This window comes from Poecilia reticulata, chromosome 19 (assembly GCF_904066995.2).
Source record: "Poecilia reticulata chromosome 19, P_reticulata-male-v2, whole genome shotgun sequence".
NCBI lineage: Eukaryota > Metazoa > Chordata > Actinopteri > Cyprinodontiformes > Poeciliidae > Poecilia > Poecilia reticulata.
The window spans coordinates 23,055,109-23,070,370 of record NC_088848.1 but is presented as its reverse complement, the minus strand read 5'-3'; the positions used below and the strand labels follow the sequence as shown (position 1 = coordinate 23,070,370).

Below are 15,262 nucleotides of genomic sequence, written 5' to 3'. Positions count from 1 at the left end.
TTGAACTTCTTAATTAAGCGTTCCAGGTGTATTTTTGTGTCATGAACCGATGGCTCGTGTATTGATCACATCAGACACTGAAGAGCCTGCATAATGTGAACACATCCATCCATTCAAAATGACCTGCTAATGCTAAAGTGAGCATAAACACATCAGATTGTAGTTTGCATTTCAGACTAAAATTTAAATGTGACATTGAGTTCCTTAATTCACAGGGTTTATTTCTCCTGTTTGTCTTTCTAAGTATGACAGTCCATCCACATTTCTTCTGATTTCTAACTTGTCCTATCAGTGGGACACATTTGTCGAAGTCCTCAGTTTACACAATAAATCAATAAAAATATCATAATGATCCTCCTGCATGTTTGCTCGTGATAACCAGCTGCACTTGTGACTTGGTTTTTTCTTTGTGTTTGAGCCAAATGAAGGAGAAACAATTGACCTAAAAGATGTCATTTGAGTATTTCACATGTTTTCATTCATTCATACACCAAGCTGTAGGCAACTTGGGGTTAAGTGTCATGCCCAGAACATGAGGAAGTTGCAAGCTTCCAATTGCAAGACCCCAGGTACAACCTCAAGAGGCTTAAACAAAACTCTTCATCAGCTGTCTGAAAGCTGGCAGTCACTTCTGCTAACTTATTTCCAGTTTGTTCAAACAGCTGCGGAGCCACAGCCGGGATTTATTGAAGGCTTCGGTTGGTTTGTGAAAATGGATAGCAGAGTGGTGAGCAGCTGCCCCCTCTGCTTCTGACAGCTGACTCTCATCATCTTCCATCCACTGCAGTAAAGCCTGTTGAACACACAGATAAAATAACTTACAAGAATCAAAGTAAAAATACCTTATTTTCCGCACTACAGGGCGCACCTAAAAATCTTCAATTTCCTCAAAAGCCAACGGTGCGCCTTATATATGGACCAATATTGAGCCACAACAGGTCTAGCAACTACGGTAAGCAGCCGCCGACTTCTTTTTCGCCCGTAGAAAAAGAAGAAGCGCGCGGCGCATGCTGGGATAGTTGTCAGAACGCTGGTTTGTAATCTATTAATAAAGTTTGACTGACCTATCTACCTACCGACCGTCTAGAATCAGGTCGTCTGCAGGTCATTTAGGACCATGTTCTCCACGAACATGCTGTGCGCGAACGGAGAAGGGTGACCATCGTCCGGCCACGCCCCAGCCCAGTCGCGGAAGGCTCTCCTCGCCGACTGGAGTCGGACTGTTTTGTTGACATTCCGTTTGGTGCAGCTCCGTCTAGTTGATGCATAATGTAACTCCAGCCTCTATTGTAGCGTCTATTCTATGCGCCTTATAATGCGGTGCGCCATATATATGAAAAAAGTTTTAAAATAGGCCATTCATTGAAGGTGCGCCTTATCGTGCGGAAAATATGGTAGTGTGATGATGAATAAACGCTCCCAAAATATGAAGAACACAGTAACCATCCATTTATCAATGACTAAATAAATCATTTATGCACCTAGCCAGTCATATTTATGGAATCTTCTTGGAAGTACAAACATTGTGAGCAGCAATGTTGGCAAAGTTGTGTTAGGGGGTTTTTTTTTATGTTTTTTTTTTTGTGATCCATTTATTTAACAAACACAGATGTACAGGAGAAATGGTTTTCAGTATTGTTAATTAAAAATAAATAAATAAAAGTAACAAAACGTGGGACTTGATACCAGCAGAGGAAAATGTTTCTAAAAGGTTTACAAGATACTTATAGTTCTGGGAGAGTCTCTAATCAGCAGACTAACTGGTTTTATATAGAACAAACTCCCAGAAAACTGCAAAACAGCTGAAACACTGAGATCCTTTAAATCAAGACTACACATCCACCTGTTTAGAGTTCTGAAATGGAACATAAACCCACATATTTAATGTGTTTTGATGATTTTAACGATGGCACTTGACAAAATGCAATGTCTGTTACTGGTTTTCACGATTATTGTCTGCATGATGCATTTATGATGGTTTCATGTTTTCATGATGTAAAGCACTCTGAAGTGCCTTGTTGCTGAAACGTCAGGTGAGGTGGTCAGAGTTGGGTGAAAAAGTGTCATCTACCAAAGATTCAGGTCAGGGAGAAGAAAACAACGCTGTAGGTAGGTGTGATGCAGATTCTCTCCGTCAGCAGAGCGCGTCCTGAATGCTAAGGCTAGTTAACATAGCCACTGGATAAACGGTTTTCCTGGAATGCTGAGTTGCTTCTCTGCCATTAGCACATTGATCTGTGAAGTTGATTGACAGCACTAAGACCCGCCTCTGGATTCTGATTGGTTGTTTCTGACCTGGAGCGCTGCATTTCTCAGCAGCTCAGGAAGGAGGTGGAGGAGACATTATCTGCCTCATGCTACATTGTCACAACATGGTAACGCAAATATGTGCAAAATAATATTTTTTATAAAAGTTACAATCTGCAGCTTTAAAGCAGGGCAGGGAAATCTGGGAAATAGATAGGAGTTCAAAATAGAGCTTGAATTTGAAATAAATGTTCAAATCCAACATTGTTTTTTAATCCTGTTTTGGTTGATGAAGAATTTATGAAGGAGAAGAGAACAATTTTAGAACAAGATCCTTAAAATGTTTAGAGATTAAAAAAAAAAGAAAAGAAAGACAATGTTATAAATTGTTACATAAAATCCTTCTTGTGGAGTGGAAATATACAGCATTCCGTTAGGGTTCAAAATTCAAGCAAATGCTGAGAAAGAGGTTTTTTAGGATGTACCAGCTCAGCACAGTGAGGTTAAAATTCAGTCTGCCATGTGAACTCAGGCGTGTCAGGGAGCAGAACACCGACCCGGACGCTACCAGAAAACAGGCTGACGTAATCAGAGTTTCTCATCATCATTACAGCATGAAAATGTCTCCTGTACATTGAACAGTTGAGCGTACATTAAGCAGAGTGTAGCTTTACCTTGTATCTGTCAGCAATTTTAAATCCAACTGCAACCTGAAGCTTGTGAAGGCAGATGGGACAGAAGTCCAGTGGTCTACGATCAGACTCCTCCAAGTGGTTTGATCCCTGCATGACACAGTTCATCCACTGGCAGTGCTTTATTCCAAACATGTGTCCAGTCTCATGGGTAATGGTCTGCAACAGCATGTTACATATACCGTATCACAGCAAATTCACAAACAGCAGTAGTGAGATAAAATGACCTGCACTTGACGCACTGAACACATAAAGACTCAACGCATAATAAACCTGGGAGAGTTCTCTCTAAACATATTTTAAACCTTAAAATGTTGAAGTCATAAAATATAATTGTCACTTCAGTTTTTGCAATTATTTTCAAAATAGAGTAGTTTTAGAGTACTACTTTTCAGAAATAAAAAAACCCACTGAAAGACATTAGGGTCATTGTAGATGAAAGGAAAAACAGGAGTAGCACATTTTTGACAAAACAAACCCAGACATTTTTTAATTAATCTCAGAAATTTGATAGAAAGAAACTTGGAAATTTATGAGCTTCAAAGGTTAAGAATTTTCAACTTTTGGACATTTCCGAGATTTTGTGTTTCAAATAACTGTTTTTGACTGATCCTTTAAATCCCTGGCTGGGGGTCATAGTTTGATAGGTCTCCAAGCTGTCAGACATTTCTCCTCCTGCCTCCTTAATGGGCCAATCAGGAGCCGAGTTCAGCTTCCTCAATATGATGTCATCACACAATCGCGTAATGCAACTTCCAGCTGTGTTCTCAGCTGTTCTGTGCTAACTTTTTAATTGATTTCAAGCATGAAAAACAAGCCAAAAATATGAGTGCAACTGAAAATGTGTAAAAATGATTCCATATGCCCTGTAACAACCTTGCAGGATCGAAGCAGTAGAGTGCTGGTGATGGGTGGAGTGTAGTATCCCTGGAACACAGAGTAATCTCCCTGCCTCGGCTGAAGCTTCTTCTTCAGCCTCCCAGCATAATTTCTGGAGTAAAAGTGGTCGTCATATCTGGCAAAGCTGAACACACCCATCCTTGATGGGGGTGGAAATTAAAGTCACACTCTATACATTTGAGCACCATCTAGTGGTCGCTGTACATTTTCCTTAATGACAACAAAAAGCTCACCCTCACTGAGAGAAGCCTGACCAAACACAAAGTTCCAGGAGTCTTTTGGGTAGAGGTCAATCATCGTGATTCCAACTATGCAGAAAGCATCTTTTGGTTTTCTTTTCCCCAGAAACTGTAACAAGTCACCTTTGTTTCAAAGGAAACAACAAACAAGTCGTGTTTGAAGGGGAAGTATAGGCAACTGACATCGTGAAGCAAAGCTTGGATAAAGAAATATGTCTGAGTTACCTGTGAGAATCTGCAGGTTGTGTGAGCTGCTGTTCACCCTAAAGGAGCATCCTGTTTCAGACACACCAACAGCTGGAAGCAACTTAACAGAAAGCCCACAGAAAAAGGCCTGGCAGTAATCTCTGAGCCATTCAACGTACCGGTCTGTCTGGAGTCCCACGTCTCCAAAAGAGCCTGCAAACAGACACACAGTTTGACATTTCAAAAAATATTTTTTGCTTAATTGAAACACACCTATAAAAAAAAACTCGTTTTTTGATAAAAAAAAAAAAGTTGGGACTACAATGAGGTGGTTTCTTGGCCACTTACTTGTAGAAAACACCACAGTGGCAAAATTGTGTTTTTTCAACATTAGTGGATTTGGAAACACAACTATTGTTACACATTTTTACATTGGAAATGTGCTCAAAACTTTGCTGATACTCTGCTCGTCGGGAAAAAAAATTCACAATTGCAATGTTTCTATTAAGTAAGAAATACAGTTTAAATCAAGTAAATACGTTTGTCCTCATTGTTAAGTCGTAAGTAGTATACTGCGCATGTGTGAGATGTAAGGTAGCAGGAGGCGGGACTAGAGCTGTAGTTTTTTCATTCTGTTGTGTGAGGAGCGCATGTTAACTGTTAATGGCGACCATTAAAGTGTGGATGCTAACGTCAGCACTGTGATTATTATTGAGTCAACATTAAAGAATCTTTGGCGATAATGTCTATCCTCCACAAGAGGGCGACTCAGCCGTTTTCACCAAATACACAGGCAAGCGTGAACGGCGTTCAAACTCAGAGCAAAGCCCAAGAACAGCTGCAGGGACTAATCCACTCGACAAATACGGAGAAGAACTAAATGTGCAATATATTAGAGCACTTATCACTGGGCAAAAGACTGCCCCAATAAAGGAGAACATGTGAAGCTAACAAATGTTGAGGGATCAAAAGATGATGTTGAAGAATGTAATATTACACTGTTTTCAAACGAATCCCCATCTGACACACAGATCTTCATGGTAGAAGCTTTGGGATCTGCTGTGATTGACACTGCCTGTACAAGAACTGTGTGTGGTGAAAAATGGCTTGCAGATTATGTAAGTGGGCTGCATCAAAGAGAATTGTGATAAAGATTAAAGATGAAAAGAGTGCCAGACCTTTCCGTTTTGGGGACGGAAAACTGGTGCAATCCACAAGAAAGGTGATTATTCCTGCAACAATAGGAGAAACTAAATGCAAAATTGAGACAGAAGTAGTTCCAGCAGATATACCGATACTTTTGAGCAAAACATCACTGAAGAGAGCAAGTGCTGTTTTGGACATTGCTCAATACAAAGCAATGATGTTTGACCAACCTGTAAAACTTGAACTGACATCTTCTGGACATTACTGTGTAAACTTAAGAAAGGAAAGGATCGATAATGAAAGCCAGTTTAAACAAAGTGAGACACAAAGTGATGAAGATGAAATTCTCATTGTGACAGAAAACATAACAACAAAAGAGAAAAAAAACAGTACTGCTAAAGCTACATAAACAATTTGGACATGCCTCAGTTGACAGACTACAAAAGCTCTTGTCTTTCTCAGGCAACACTGATGATGAAAGCATTACAATCCTGAAGGAAATTGTAAAAAACTGTGAAATATGCATCCGGTACAGTAGAGCAAAACCTAAACCTGCAGTGGGTTTACCCATGGCTTCAACGTATAATGAAACTGTAGCTGTGGACCTACATGAGCTTGAGCCAGGATTGTGGTATCTACATGCTATCGACCATTTTACAAGATTCAGTGCAGGGAGCATTATCACCACAAAAAGACCCAAAGAGATAGTGAAACACTTTATTCACTGCTGGATAAGCGTTCATGGCCCACCACGCAGATTATTCACTGACAATGGGGGTGAATTTAACAATGAAGAAATGAGAGACATGGCTGAACATTTTAACATTGAGGTTAAAACTGCTGGATACAGTCCATGGAGCAACTGTATGGACTGTGTGGAAAGACACAATCAGATTCTCACTGAAATGCTACTCAAGGTAAAGAGAGACAACAAATGTGACTGGAAAATGGCCCTGGACTGGGCTTTGATGGCAAAAACAGCATGCACAATGTACATGGCTACAGTCCCTATCAACTTGTTTTTGGTCAAAACCCAAACCTGCCTTCAGTTCTAATTGATGGACCTCCAGCATTGGAAACTGATGTCAATACATGGATGGGTCATCACACTGCAACACTGCATGGCATGAGAAAAGCCTTTGCTGAGGCTGAATGTTCTGAGAGGATCCGAAGAGCCCTCCGAAAACAGCTGCGACCCACAGATGACAAATATGAAACAGGAGACAAAGTCTATTATAAACGTACAGACTGTCAGGAGTGGAAAAGGCCAGGTGTGGTTATTGGCCAAGATGGTGTAGTAATATTCGTCAGGCATGATGGAACGTATGTCAGAGTACACCAGTCTAAGCTGAGAAAAATTAATGAGATGCAAGAGAAACTAGAAGAAAGTGAAAACGAAAATCCATTTAAAACAGATGACCACCTTTCAAAGACACCAGCGGCGGTACTTGATGAAGACCATGATTTTGAAAGAGAACATGAGGAGGAGATGGCACCAACAAGCAATGAATCACCTGATGTTACAGAAAACAGTGAATCCTCCTGTGATCCAGTACAACCTGAAGAGGATGGTCTCCCAATGACACACACAACTGTAAGTGAAGGAATAAAACTAAAAGCTGGACAAGGAATTAAATACACAGACAAAGAAACAGGTCAAAAATATGCTGGAAAAATAACAAGCCGGGCAGGAAAAGCCAGTGGGAAACTCAAAAACTGGTACAACTTGGAATATACTGAGCCAGAGGAAATTGCTGGATCCACAGGGTCCACTGATATGGGACAAGTAAGCAACCTCGAAGTGGTTGAAAATGTCAAGACCAATACTGACAACAGAGATGAAATATTAGTAGTGAACGTGGATATAAACAAGCTGAACTTGAGAACTGGAAAAGAAACAAGGTATTTGTGGAGAAAAAAGATGAAGGTCAGAAATGCATATCAACGAGGTGGGTGTGCACACTCAAGAAAACACAAGTAGACATAGTACCCAAAGCTAGACTGGTTGCAAGAGACTTTGAAGAAATTAACATTCAAGAACTTCCTAAGGATTCACCCACTTGTTCCTCTGAATCACTAAAGATGGGCATAGCTGTTGTATGCCAAAATAAATGGAAGCTGAACTCTATGGACATCAAAGCAGCTTTTTTGCAAGGTAAAGATTTAACACGGAATATGTATCTTCGTCCACCTCAAGAGGCAGAGAGTGAAGGAATCGTATGGAAGTTAAATAAATGTGTCTATGGCTTGACAGATGCTTCCTTGTTCTGGTACAACAAGGTGAAAGAAACCATGCAGAAGCTGGGAGGAACTGTGTCAAACGTTGATCCAGCTGTCTTCTACTGGCAAGATGATTTCTGTAACGTGACAGGAGTTCTTGCATGCCATGTAGATGACTTTGTATGGGGTGGTTCAGACACGTTTTCTTCAGCTATTATCCCCCAACTGAAAACTGCTTTTCAAGTTGGACGACAAGAACATAACAGCTTCAACTACATTGGAATGGAGGTTCATTCTCTGCAGAATGAAATCCGAATACAACAGCGTGCATACATTAAAAACCTACAGCCCATTCCTATGGATCCCATCAGAGCACCACAGCGGGAGGCTCCATTAACAGACACAGAAATGGACATGTTAAAATCCAAGATTGGACAGATTCTGAGGGTAGCAAGACAAAGCAGACCTGACATCATGTGTGACATATCCATCTTGGCGTCAAACACAAAACATGCTACAATTCAAACATTACACTGTGCAAACAAACTGATCAGAAAACTTAAATCTGAGGAAGTTACCCTCAGATTCCAATGCTTATGAGACATCAAATACCACAAGCTAGTGGTGTTCAGCAATTCCTCAATGGGAAACCTCTCAGAAGGAGGGACACAAGGAGGACATCTAGTCATGCTGATGGGAGAAGATGGAAAATTTTCACCCATATGCTGGCAATCCCGACGGATTAGGAGAGTGGTACGAAGCACGTTAGCCGGAGAGACTTTAGCACTTGCAGATGGGATTGATAATGCTGTCTTTTTTACTACACTCTATTCAGAGCTCATGGTTGGTGATGGCACGTGCAACATCCTACCCATTACCTGCCTATTACCTGTGTATTACCTGTGTAACAGACAACCATTCCCTCCTTGATGCTGTCAAATCTACAAAATGTGTAACTGAAAAGAGATTTCGGCTTGAGATCAGCAGCATCAAAGAACTTATGGGTTCTGGGACAATTCAGGAAATCATATGGACACTTACCAAAGACCAACTTGCTAACTGCTTTACAAAAGTGGGGGCGTCTGCCCTTGGACTGCTGAGAGCCCTAAGTGAAGGGAAATGGCAATTTAATAATTAAAACAAACAAACAAAAACACTACTGTTCCTTACATAAGTTAAGTTCAAGTAAATGGAGCTAAAATAAGTAAAGTTAAAATGCTACCACCGAATGTTATTTTAGCCTGTTATGTGTTCTTTAAAGAAAGAGGGGAGATTGTTAAGTCGTAAGTAGCATACTGCGCATGTGTGAGATGTAAGGTAGCGGGAGGCGGGGCTAGAGCTGTAGTTTATTCATTCTGTTGTGTGAGGAGCGCATGTTAACTGTTAATGGCGACCATTAAAGTGTGGATGCTAACGTCAGCACTGTGATTATTGAGTCAACACTCATGATGTCATTAAAAAACGCGCCACGCCTTCGACCTTCTACCACTTCCTGTCATCTTCATTTTTTTCCGACAGTAGTAACATCCTGCTGTTCATCACACGGTGATGTGAAAAATGTGCTTCCATTGCAGATCTGTGAAATACACTAATGTTGATATGGCCTCAGCAGAAAAACTTTTTATCAAACATGAGTTTTTTTCTAAAAAATTCCTCCTTTTATTAAGCACATTTATTTCTGTAATTTCAATTTGAGCAATTTTATGGTCTTTGGAAGCGCAAAGACCTGTACATCAAATTTGTAATACCCCTTGAATTTTTTGACAATCTTCAACCTTCTAAAAAAAAACGCATTTTACAAGAAATTAAAAAAGTTCAAGTCACATTTAGCACAAGCTCGCTCACCTATAGTTTGTATGTAAATAGTGCTGTGGCCTGCGTCAGGCGTCTTGCGGTGAGGGTCTCTATAGAAAGCCTCAAAGTCTTGAGGTTCCTCAGGATGAGCAACGATCCAGTCCGAGTCAGAGTGAAGAGTGATGGGCTGGAAGAGAGATCCTCGCTTCCCAGGGTGCAGTCCTTCCTCCAGAAGACGCCTTTCTCCTTCTGTGTAGTCGCTGTATAATTTAGCCACAGCAGGTAATTTAGACACCAAAGCTGAGCGGAGTTTCTCCTCAGAATGCTGGACCACGTTCATCTGTGGGATGGGGGTCCGGGGATCAGGGAAGCGAGACAGAATGAAGTTATATCAGAATAATAAAAACAAAACTTTTACTGCAGCTAAGCCTAGTGTGGTGTAGCAGTGACCCCCATGTCTCCTCTCTTTATGAATTTCTCTACATATTCAGTAATGTTACACTAATGTTACAACATAGAAATCTTCCCATGCAGCACATCTCAACTGTATATTCATACATATAAAAATAAATAATAAAATTAAAATTGGATGAAAATCCAAATCAATATGCACAAGAGAATAAAATTCATATAATTTGGCTCAGCTCAGTTTCAGACTGATAATATACACTAATTTCACCAAAAAAAATATAGTATCAATGCAGTACGGTACCAGATATTATTCTGTGGTGAATTACATAAAAAACAAACCTTTAAAACGGCAGCAAAAGGCACCAATCAGTGGACACAGCAGCTACAGCTCAAAACATAGAAATCTTCCCACGCTAGTAGAGAAAAATAAATACTGAGACTACCAAACACACTATATGGAACAAAATCAAACAGAAATTTTAAAAACAGCTATTATAATCTTAATCTTATATTTATGCACCTTATTAGCAACTAAATTTCATTTCATAACTGCTAGCTTAGCATACAGAGAGCTCGTGGAAACCCCAATTTACCAGCACAGGCGGAGGGGGCGCGCGACGCTCTAAGCTCTCGCATATTGACGAGAAAACGGACTGAAATATGACCGAAGAGAAAATTTTAAAGATATTTGTAACATTATCACGTTTCTTAGCAAAGTAATTCATAAAACGGTGGGTTTTATTTCGCAAATTACTTGACATAAATACGGTTTTTACATCTTTATTGAATTGGGTAATCCATTCAGCAAGTACTTTTACTTTTAATACTTAAGTATTTTTAAAAGCCAGTACTTTTTTACTTTTACTTAAGTACAAATGTTAATGTGGTAGTTTTACTTTTACTTGAGTATATTTTTGTCTGTGTGTTTGTACTTTTACTTAAGTACATTTTTTGAGTACTTTCTCCACCTCCATCTAGGCAGATGACGCTTGCTGGCGTCATCTGCCTAGATGACGCCAGCAAGCACTGCTAATCCACCGCATTTGCTTATGCTGCTCCTTTTGTCTGGCTGTAAGGTTAGAAAGCTGGGCAGAAAGACGCTGAAGTCGGAGAAGCTTTGAACTTCCTTCCCCTCTCTCTTCATAATATGACAGATCATAATATTATGTCTGATTTGTGCATGAAAATTGACAGATAAGAGTTTGTTCAGTTATACAGCCGTTTCTGACTCAGTTAATGGCTGTACATCAAACTACACGTGACTCAACTACTTCGCTACTACTGGTCCAAATACTTTGTACTGTTTTTATGGAAAGGTGTGGTAGAAATTCATTTACCTTTGGTAAAAATTCATATACTTTCTCAGTGTAGGTTTATGCAGTTCACGTTTCTTTACACCTGTACACAACATTTACACAGTAATGCGTATGCTTAAACAGTTATGTACGTGCGCTGCGACTAATTTCACTGTAAAGGTAAATATACCAAGAATGGGTTTTTTATGTGAACTGAAGCTACTAAACACTATCCTTGTGTTTAGCATGCTAGCCTTTGCTAATTGTGTGAAATTCCATCGGTTGCCTGGGTAGTGCCTAATTTAACAACAGAATGAAACATTTCCTTTCTTCTTCTTGATTATAATTGGCGGGTGGGTAAAATGTTTGGTATGCATTACCGCCACCACCTTTCCTTTCTGAAATAGTAGTTTCTATGCAAGTAGAAAATGTAACTGTAAACAGGAGCTAGCAGAAGCTCACCATGACGTTAACGTCCAGCTGTACCCGATGACGCAATATAAACACAGAGGCGGAGTCTCAATCAGGCTGAAGTCCGCATCAATCTTGTAGTGTCAAGACCGAAACTTCACTAAAGGGCTATTCCGCCTCATTTAATACTGAAATACAAAGAATCGCCATACGTGAACTGGATTGTTTTGAACTGCGTACAGACTCTGTACAAACCTTTATTTATTTTTTGTAAAAACTCAAAAACTAGACATTTCAATGTTTTTGTTTTCCCAAATTGGAAAAAAAAGGTATTTCGTAAATCACATACTATATAATATGTAATAAGTATAAAATACTATATTTTCTTTTTTTTAAAACCATTCTAAAAGAGTTTGAACTAGATCGGCTAATGGTCGTTAAAGCGGAATAGTCCTTTAGTCAAGTTCTGAATATGATGCCAACTTCATCGTCTCAGAGAAGCCGCTTTCTGAAGCGGTACTACTACTGAACGACTTCCTGGTGCCTGGGAATTAGAAGTTTAATATCTTCCTAATTTATCTACTGTTGTGTTTCTTTGAACCACCGCGAGGCTCATATAGCAGCTCGACGCCATAAACGGTCTGAATACGAAAGCGGAAGAAGTGTTTGGCTAAAGTAGTTAGCTGCGGGTCGGTTCGCTCCCTTCTCGCCGTCATGCCTTGAGTTCCCCGAGATTACGCTGCGTGAACGAGAACACGCACCAGTAGGTTCTGTGGGTTCGCTCAGAGAACACGTCGGAGAACCGAAGAGAGCCGGACTACCCAGTGCGGGGGCTGGTGTGTTAACTGTACAGAACCGGCTCCACTCCCCGAGGCTCCCCGATGAGATTAGTGGGGATGTGCCACTGAGTCCCACCGAGAAATGCTCGTAAAACTAAGCCGCTGTCAAAGCCTCTGAGGGAGACTTCTCAAGCCGGTGCCAAATATCATCCGTGTCAGGCTGCTGAAATGCTGACTGGTAACAGGTAACGGAATGAGTGTCGTCATTTACTGCATTTTATTGAGATGTCATAGTTTCCTCTGGGTCTTATTAAAGACGGTGTGTTCAGATGTGGAACATATGAGTATGTGGCTCTATTTTTGGTTCTTCTTACTGCCTCCCCCTTCCCTGCAGTTCCTCCTGTCACACACTCTTGTCCGGTTTCTGCACAGGAAGCGACACCGTAGCGGTGACAGCGCTGAAGACCAGCAGCTGAACCCTCAGGCCAAGAGGTCAGGAGGGGGTCCCTGCCTGCTGGTGTCGGACCTGGACTCGGAGGTTAGCTCTGCGCTTCAAAGGTTCCCTCTCATTCTGCAGCGCATTGCAGAAAGTATTATTACCGTTTGAGTTTTTCCATATTTCGCGAAGGATGCCTGATTTTCACAGATAAAGAAGTCTGAATTTGTATTCAGCCAGCGTCAGTCAATGTTTTAAACCAAGAGTGTTCAAAGTGGGGCCCGGGCCGTTCAAGAATAAATTAAATAAATTAGGACAAAACTTCCACACTTAAATTCAAATCGTCTTACAAAAATGTTAGACTCAATACAGATTTACCATCTTCTCTAAGTTTTCTGGTTTCATGGTAACTTCTACTCACTGACTTTACTCTAAAATCCACCTTGATGCCATCAAATCTGCTTCTATAAAATGATTAAAACTTGGTTAAATACAAGTGTTTTCAAGAGAAGCATGACCTCGATCCAGTTTTTGCTCAGCATGAACAAAGTATTTGTTCATTTTTATTCAGCTGAGCCCAGAATGATGAGCAAATTGCCTTTTATGGAAAACATTCAAAAATCTGAGGTTTTGGATTTATGAATCCATTCCTATCTACTTTTATTCATTTCCTTTAAATAGTTCATACTTGGTTTGTTGAGAAGGAAAAATAAAATGGCAGCAACACTTTGAGTGATAATTAGTTTGTAGATCCGAAAGTACAATTTAGAAGAACCCCATTTTACCTGTTGTTGGCGACTGTTCTCTGTTTTGGACAATATCACTTTATCAAGTCTTTTCAAACATTCCCGACTACAGAATAAGTAGTTAAAGTATGTATGATTCGTGCTGATTTTGTATGGTTATTGACCATTGCTTAAAATTGCAACATCTGTATCGTATCGGAAGTGAAAACATTTCGTCAGGACAGCCCAACTGAAGACCAATGTTTGCTAAGTTATCAGATTTTTTGGACTAAAAACATTGGAAACCATTTATCGTCTTCCTTCCATTTCACAAATATTCATAATTTTTTATGTTCACATAAAATCCCAATGAAATGCATTTAATCATGGTTTTAAGATGGTGTGTGAATACTTTATCACTGTAAATGTAATAAATGTTCTTGGCAGTGGAAACGGTGGACATTTAGCGTGTGTGATACACACATAGTTCTGCTTCTCTCAGGAACTGCACCACTCTCTGATAGAGCTGAGAATATTTTATTTAAAGCCCCGCATCTCCTCCTGCTCTCCCTCCTCTCTGTATGCATCTGCAGTCCTCCAGCAGCGACAGCAGCAACGGAACCAGCAGTCCAGAAAGGGCAGCTGAGGCCAGCGCCGGGCCGAGCACGCGCCACCAGAAGAACTGCTGCAGACCGGAGCGCGAAGACTCGGCTGGCTCCTGGCAGCGCCGTCTCCATGGCCACGGGCAGAGCGCCTCCTACGACCACATCAACAGAATCCTGCGGGAGGCGCACTTCAGCAGCCTGCAGACCAGAGGGTGGCTGGGCTCGACGTGACCTTTGACCTCTTCTGTCGTCTTATTTAGTGCTGAAACCTTTGACGCCGTCACAGCATCCTGGCGCAGGGTGTCAGGGGTGGAGGCTGGGGTGTGTGTGCGGGTGTGTGTGAGTGGGAGGTTACGGGAGCCGCTCGGCTCGTCTTATCATTGGTTGAGACCATAAGCACATCTACGACGGCGTATTAGTATCGTAGTTAGAAGAAAAAAAATCTGACATTTTTAGATTAATCTAAATTTTTCTTTCCTTCTAGAATAAAACAAGTAAATTTCTGATTTTGGAAAGTCGAAAATTTGCTAGAAAAATCTCAGAAATTTTGAGGGTAATCAGAAACTTGGAAGTTTTCAGTTTCAAAATTGAAAACTTTAAACTTTTGGAACTCAGAAATGGCCCTGATCACGGCGTCGTACACATCCGCCTTTCCATGGCCTACCCACTGTGTTTGTTTTTTTGTTTTTTTTCTCTCGTGCTGTGTTGATGTGTGTGTGAGTGTGTGTACGCACCCTGTGCACTTTATCAAGAAGTATCATTCTTTTTACATGCGTGTGTTGGTGCATGGACATTCTTCATTGGTGCTAATAACAAGTGTGACGATAATCCAAGGTGCTTGTGAACTGAAATAAAGGTACAGTACGCACTTTACTCTAGTTGGCTGCATGTTTCTAAATAGGAAGCTGGTCATCTTCAAAAATGAATGGCTGGTGACATTTTCATGGCATAATTTAATAACGGCATATTATCGACATGCATAGTCATGCTAAAAGTGTTTATTTAAAACAAAAAATTTTGTTGGTAAAATAACATTGAAAATTGGTTAAATATTACATTTTAATACAGAGACTAAAAGAAAATACACATTGTTTTATGCTAACGTCAAGGATACATACATCAGTAAAATGTTTTAGTCTCCATATCATTTGTATAATAACAGCACTAGTGTGCTGC

The 15,262-nt window shown here is 40.4% G+C and overlaps 2 protein-coding genes across 6 annotated transcripts; one reads left to right on the top strand and one right to left on the bottom strand.

The window, feature by feature from the left end:
- Positions 1–200: 200 nt before the first annotated feature.
- amz2 (archaelysin family metallopeptidase 2) lies at positions 201–11,775 on the bottom strand. Of its 5 annotated transcripts, none has more exons than XM_081600559.1 (8): positions 11,593–11,774; positions 9,476–9,764; positions 4,444–4,477; positions 4,304–4,341; positions 4,073–4,201; positions 3,816–3,979; positions 2,922–3,098; positions 201–793 (listed from the first exon to the last, which is right to left on the bottom strand). In XM_081600559.1, the coding sequence occupies exons 1-8, from the start codon at positions 11,593–11,595 to the stop codon at positions 635–637; spliced, it is 993 nt and encodes a 330-aa protein (XP_081456685.1). In that variant the 5' UTR covers positions 11,596–11,774; the 3' UTR covers positions 201–634. The 5 variants fall into 5 exon arrangements, with proteins under 5 accessions (XP_081456685.1, XP_081456683.1, XP_008436029.1 ...); XM_081600557.1 differs by adding an exon at positions 10,175–10,248 and having other exon boundaries at positions 4,304–4,477; positions 11,593–11,769; XM_008437807.3 differs by having other exon boundaries at positions 4,304–4,477; positions 11,593–11,767.
- A 198-nt stretch (positions 11,776–11,973) lies between these two features.
- LOC103481962 (uncharacterized) lies at positions 11,974–14,959 on the top strand. The gene is made up of 3 exons (XM_008437810.3): positions 11,974–12,565; positions 12,753–12,858; positions 14,075–14,959. Exons 1-3 carry the CDS (start codon positions 12,549–12,551, stop codon positions 14,315–14,317), a joined length of 366 nt encoding a protein of 121 aa, XP_008436032.1. The 5' UTR covers positions 11,974–12,548; the 3' UTR covers positions 14,318–14,959.
- The last annotated feature ends 303 nt before the right edge of the window (positions 14,960–15,262 follow it).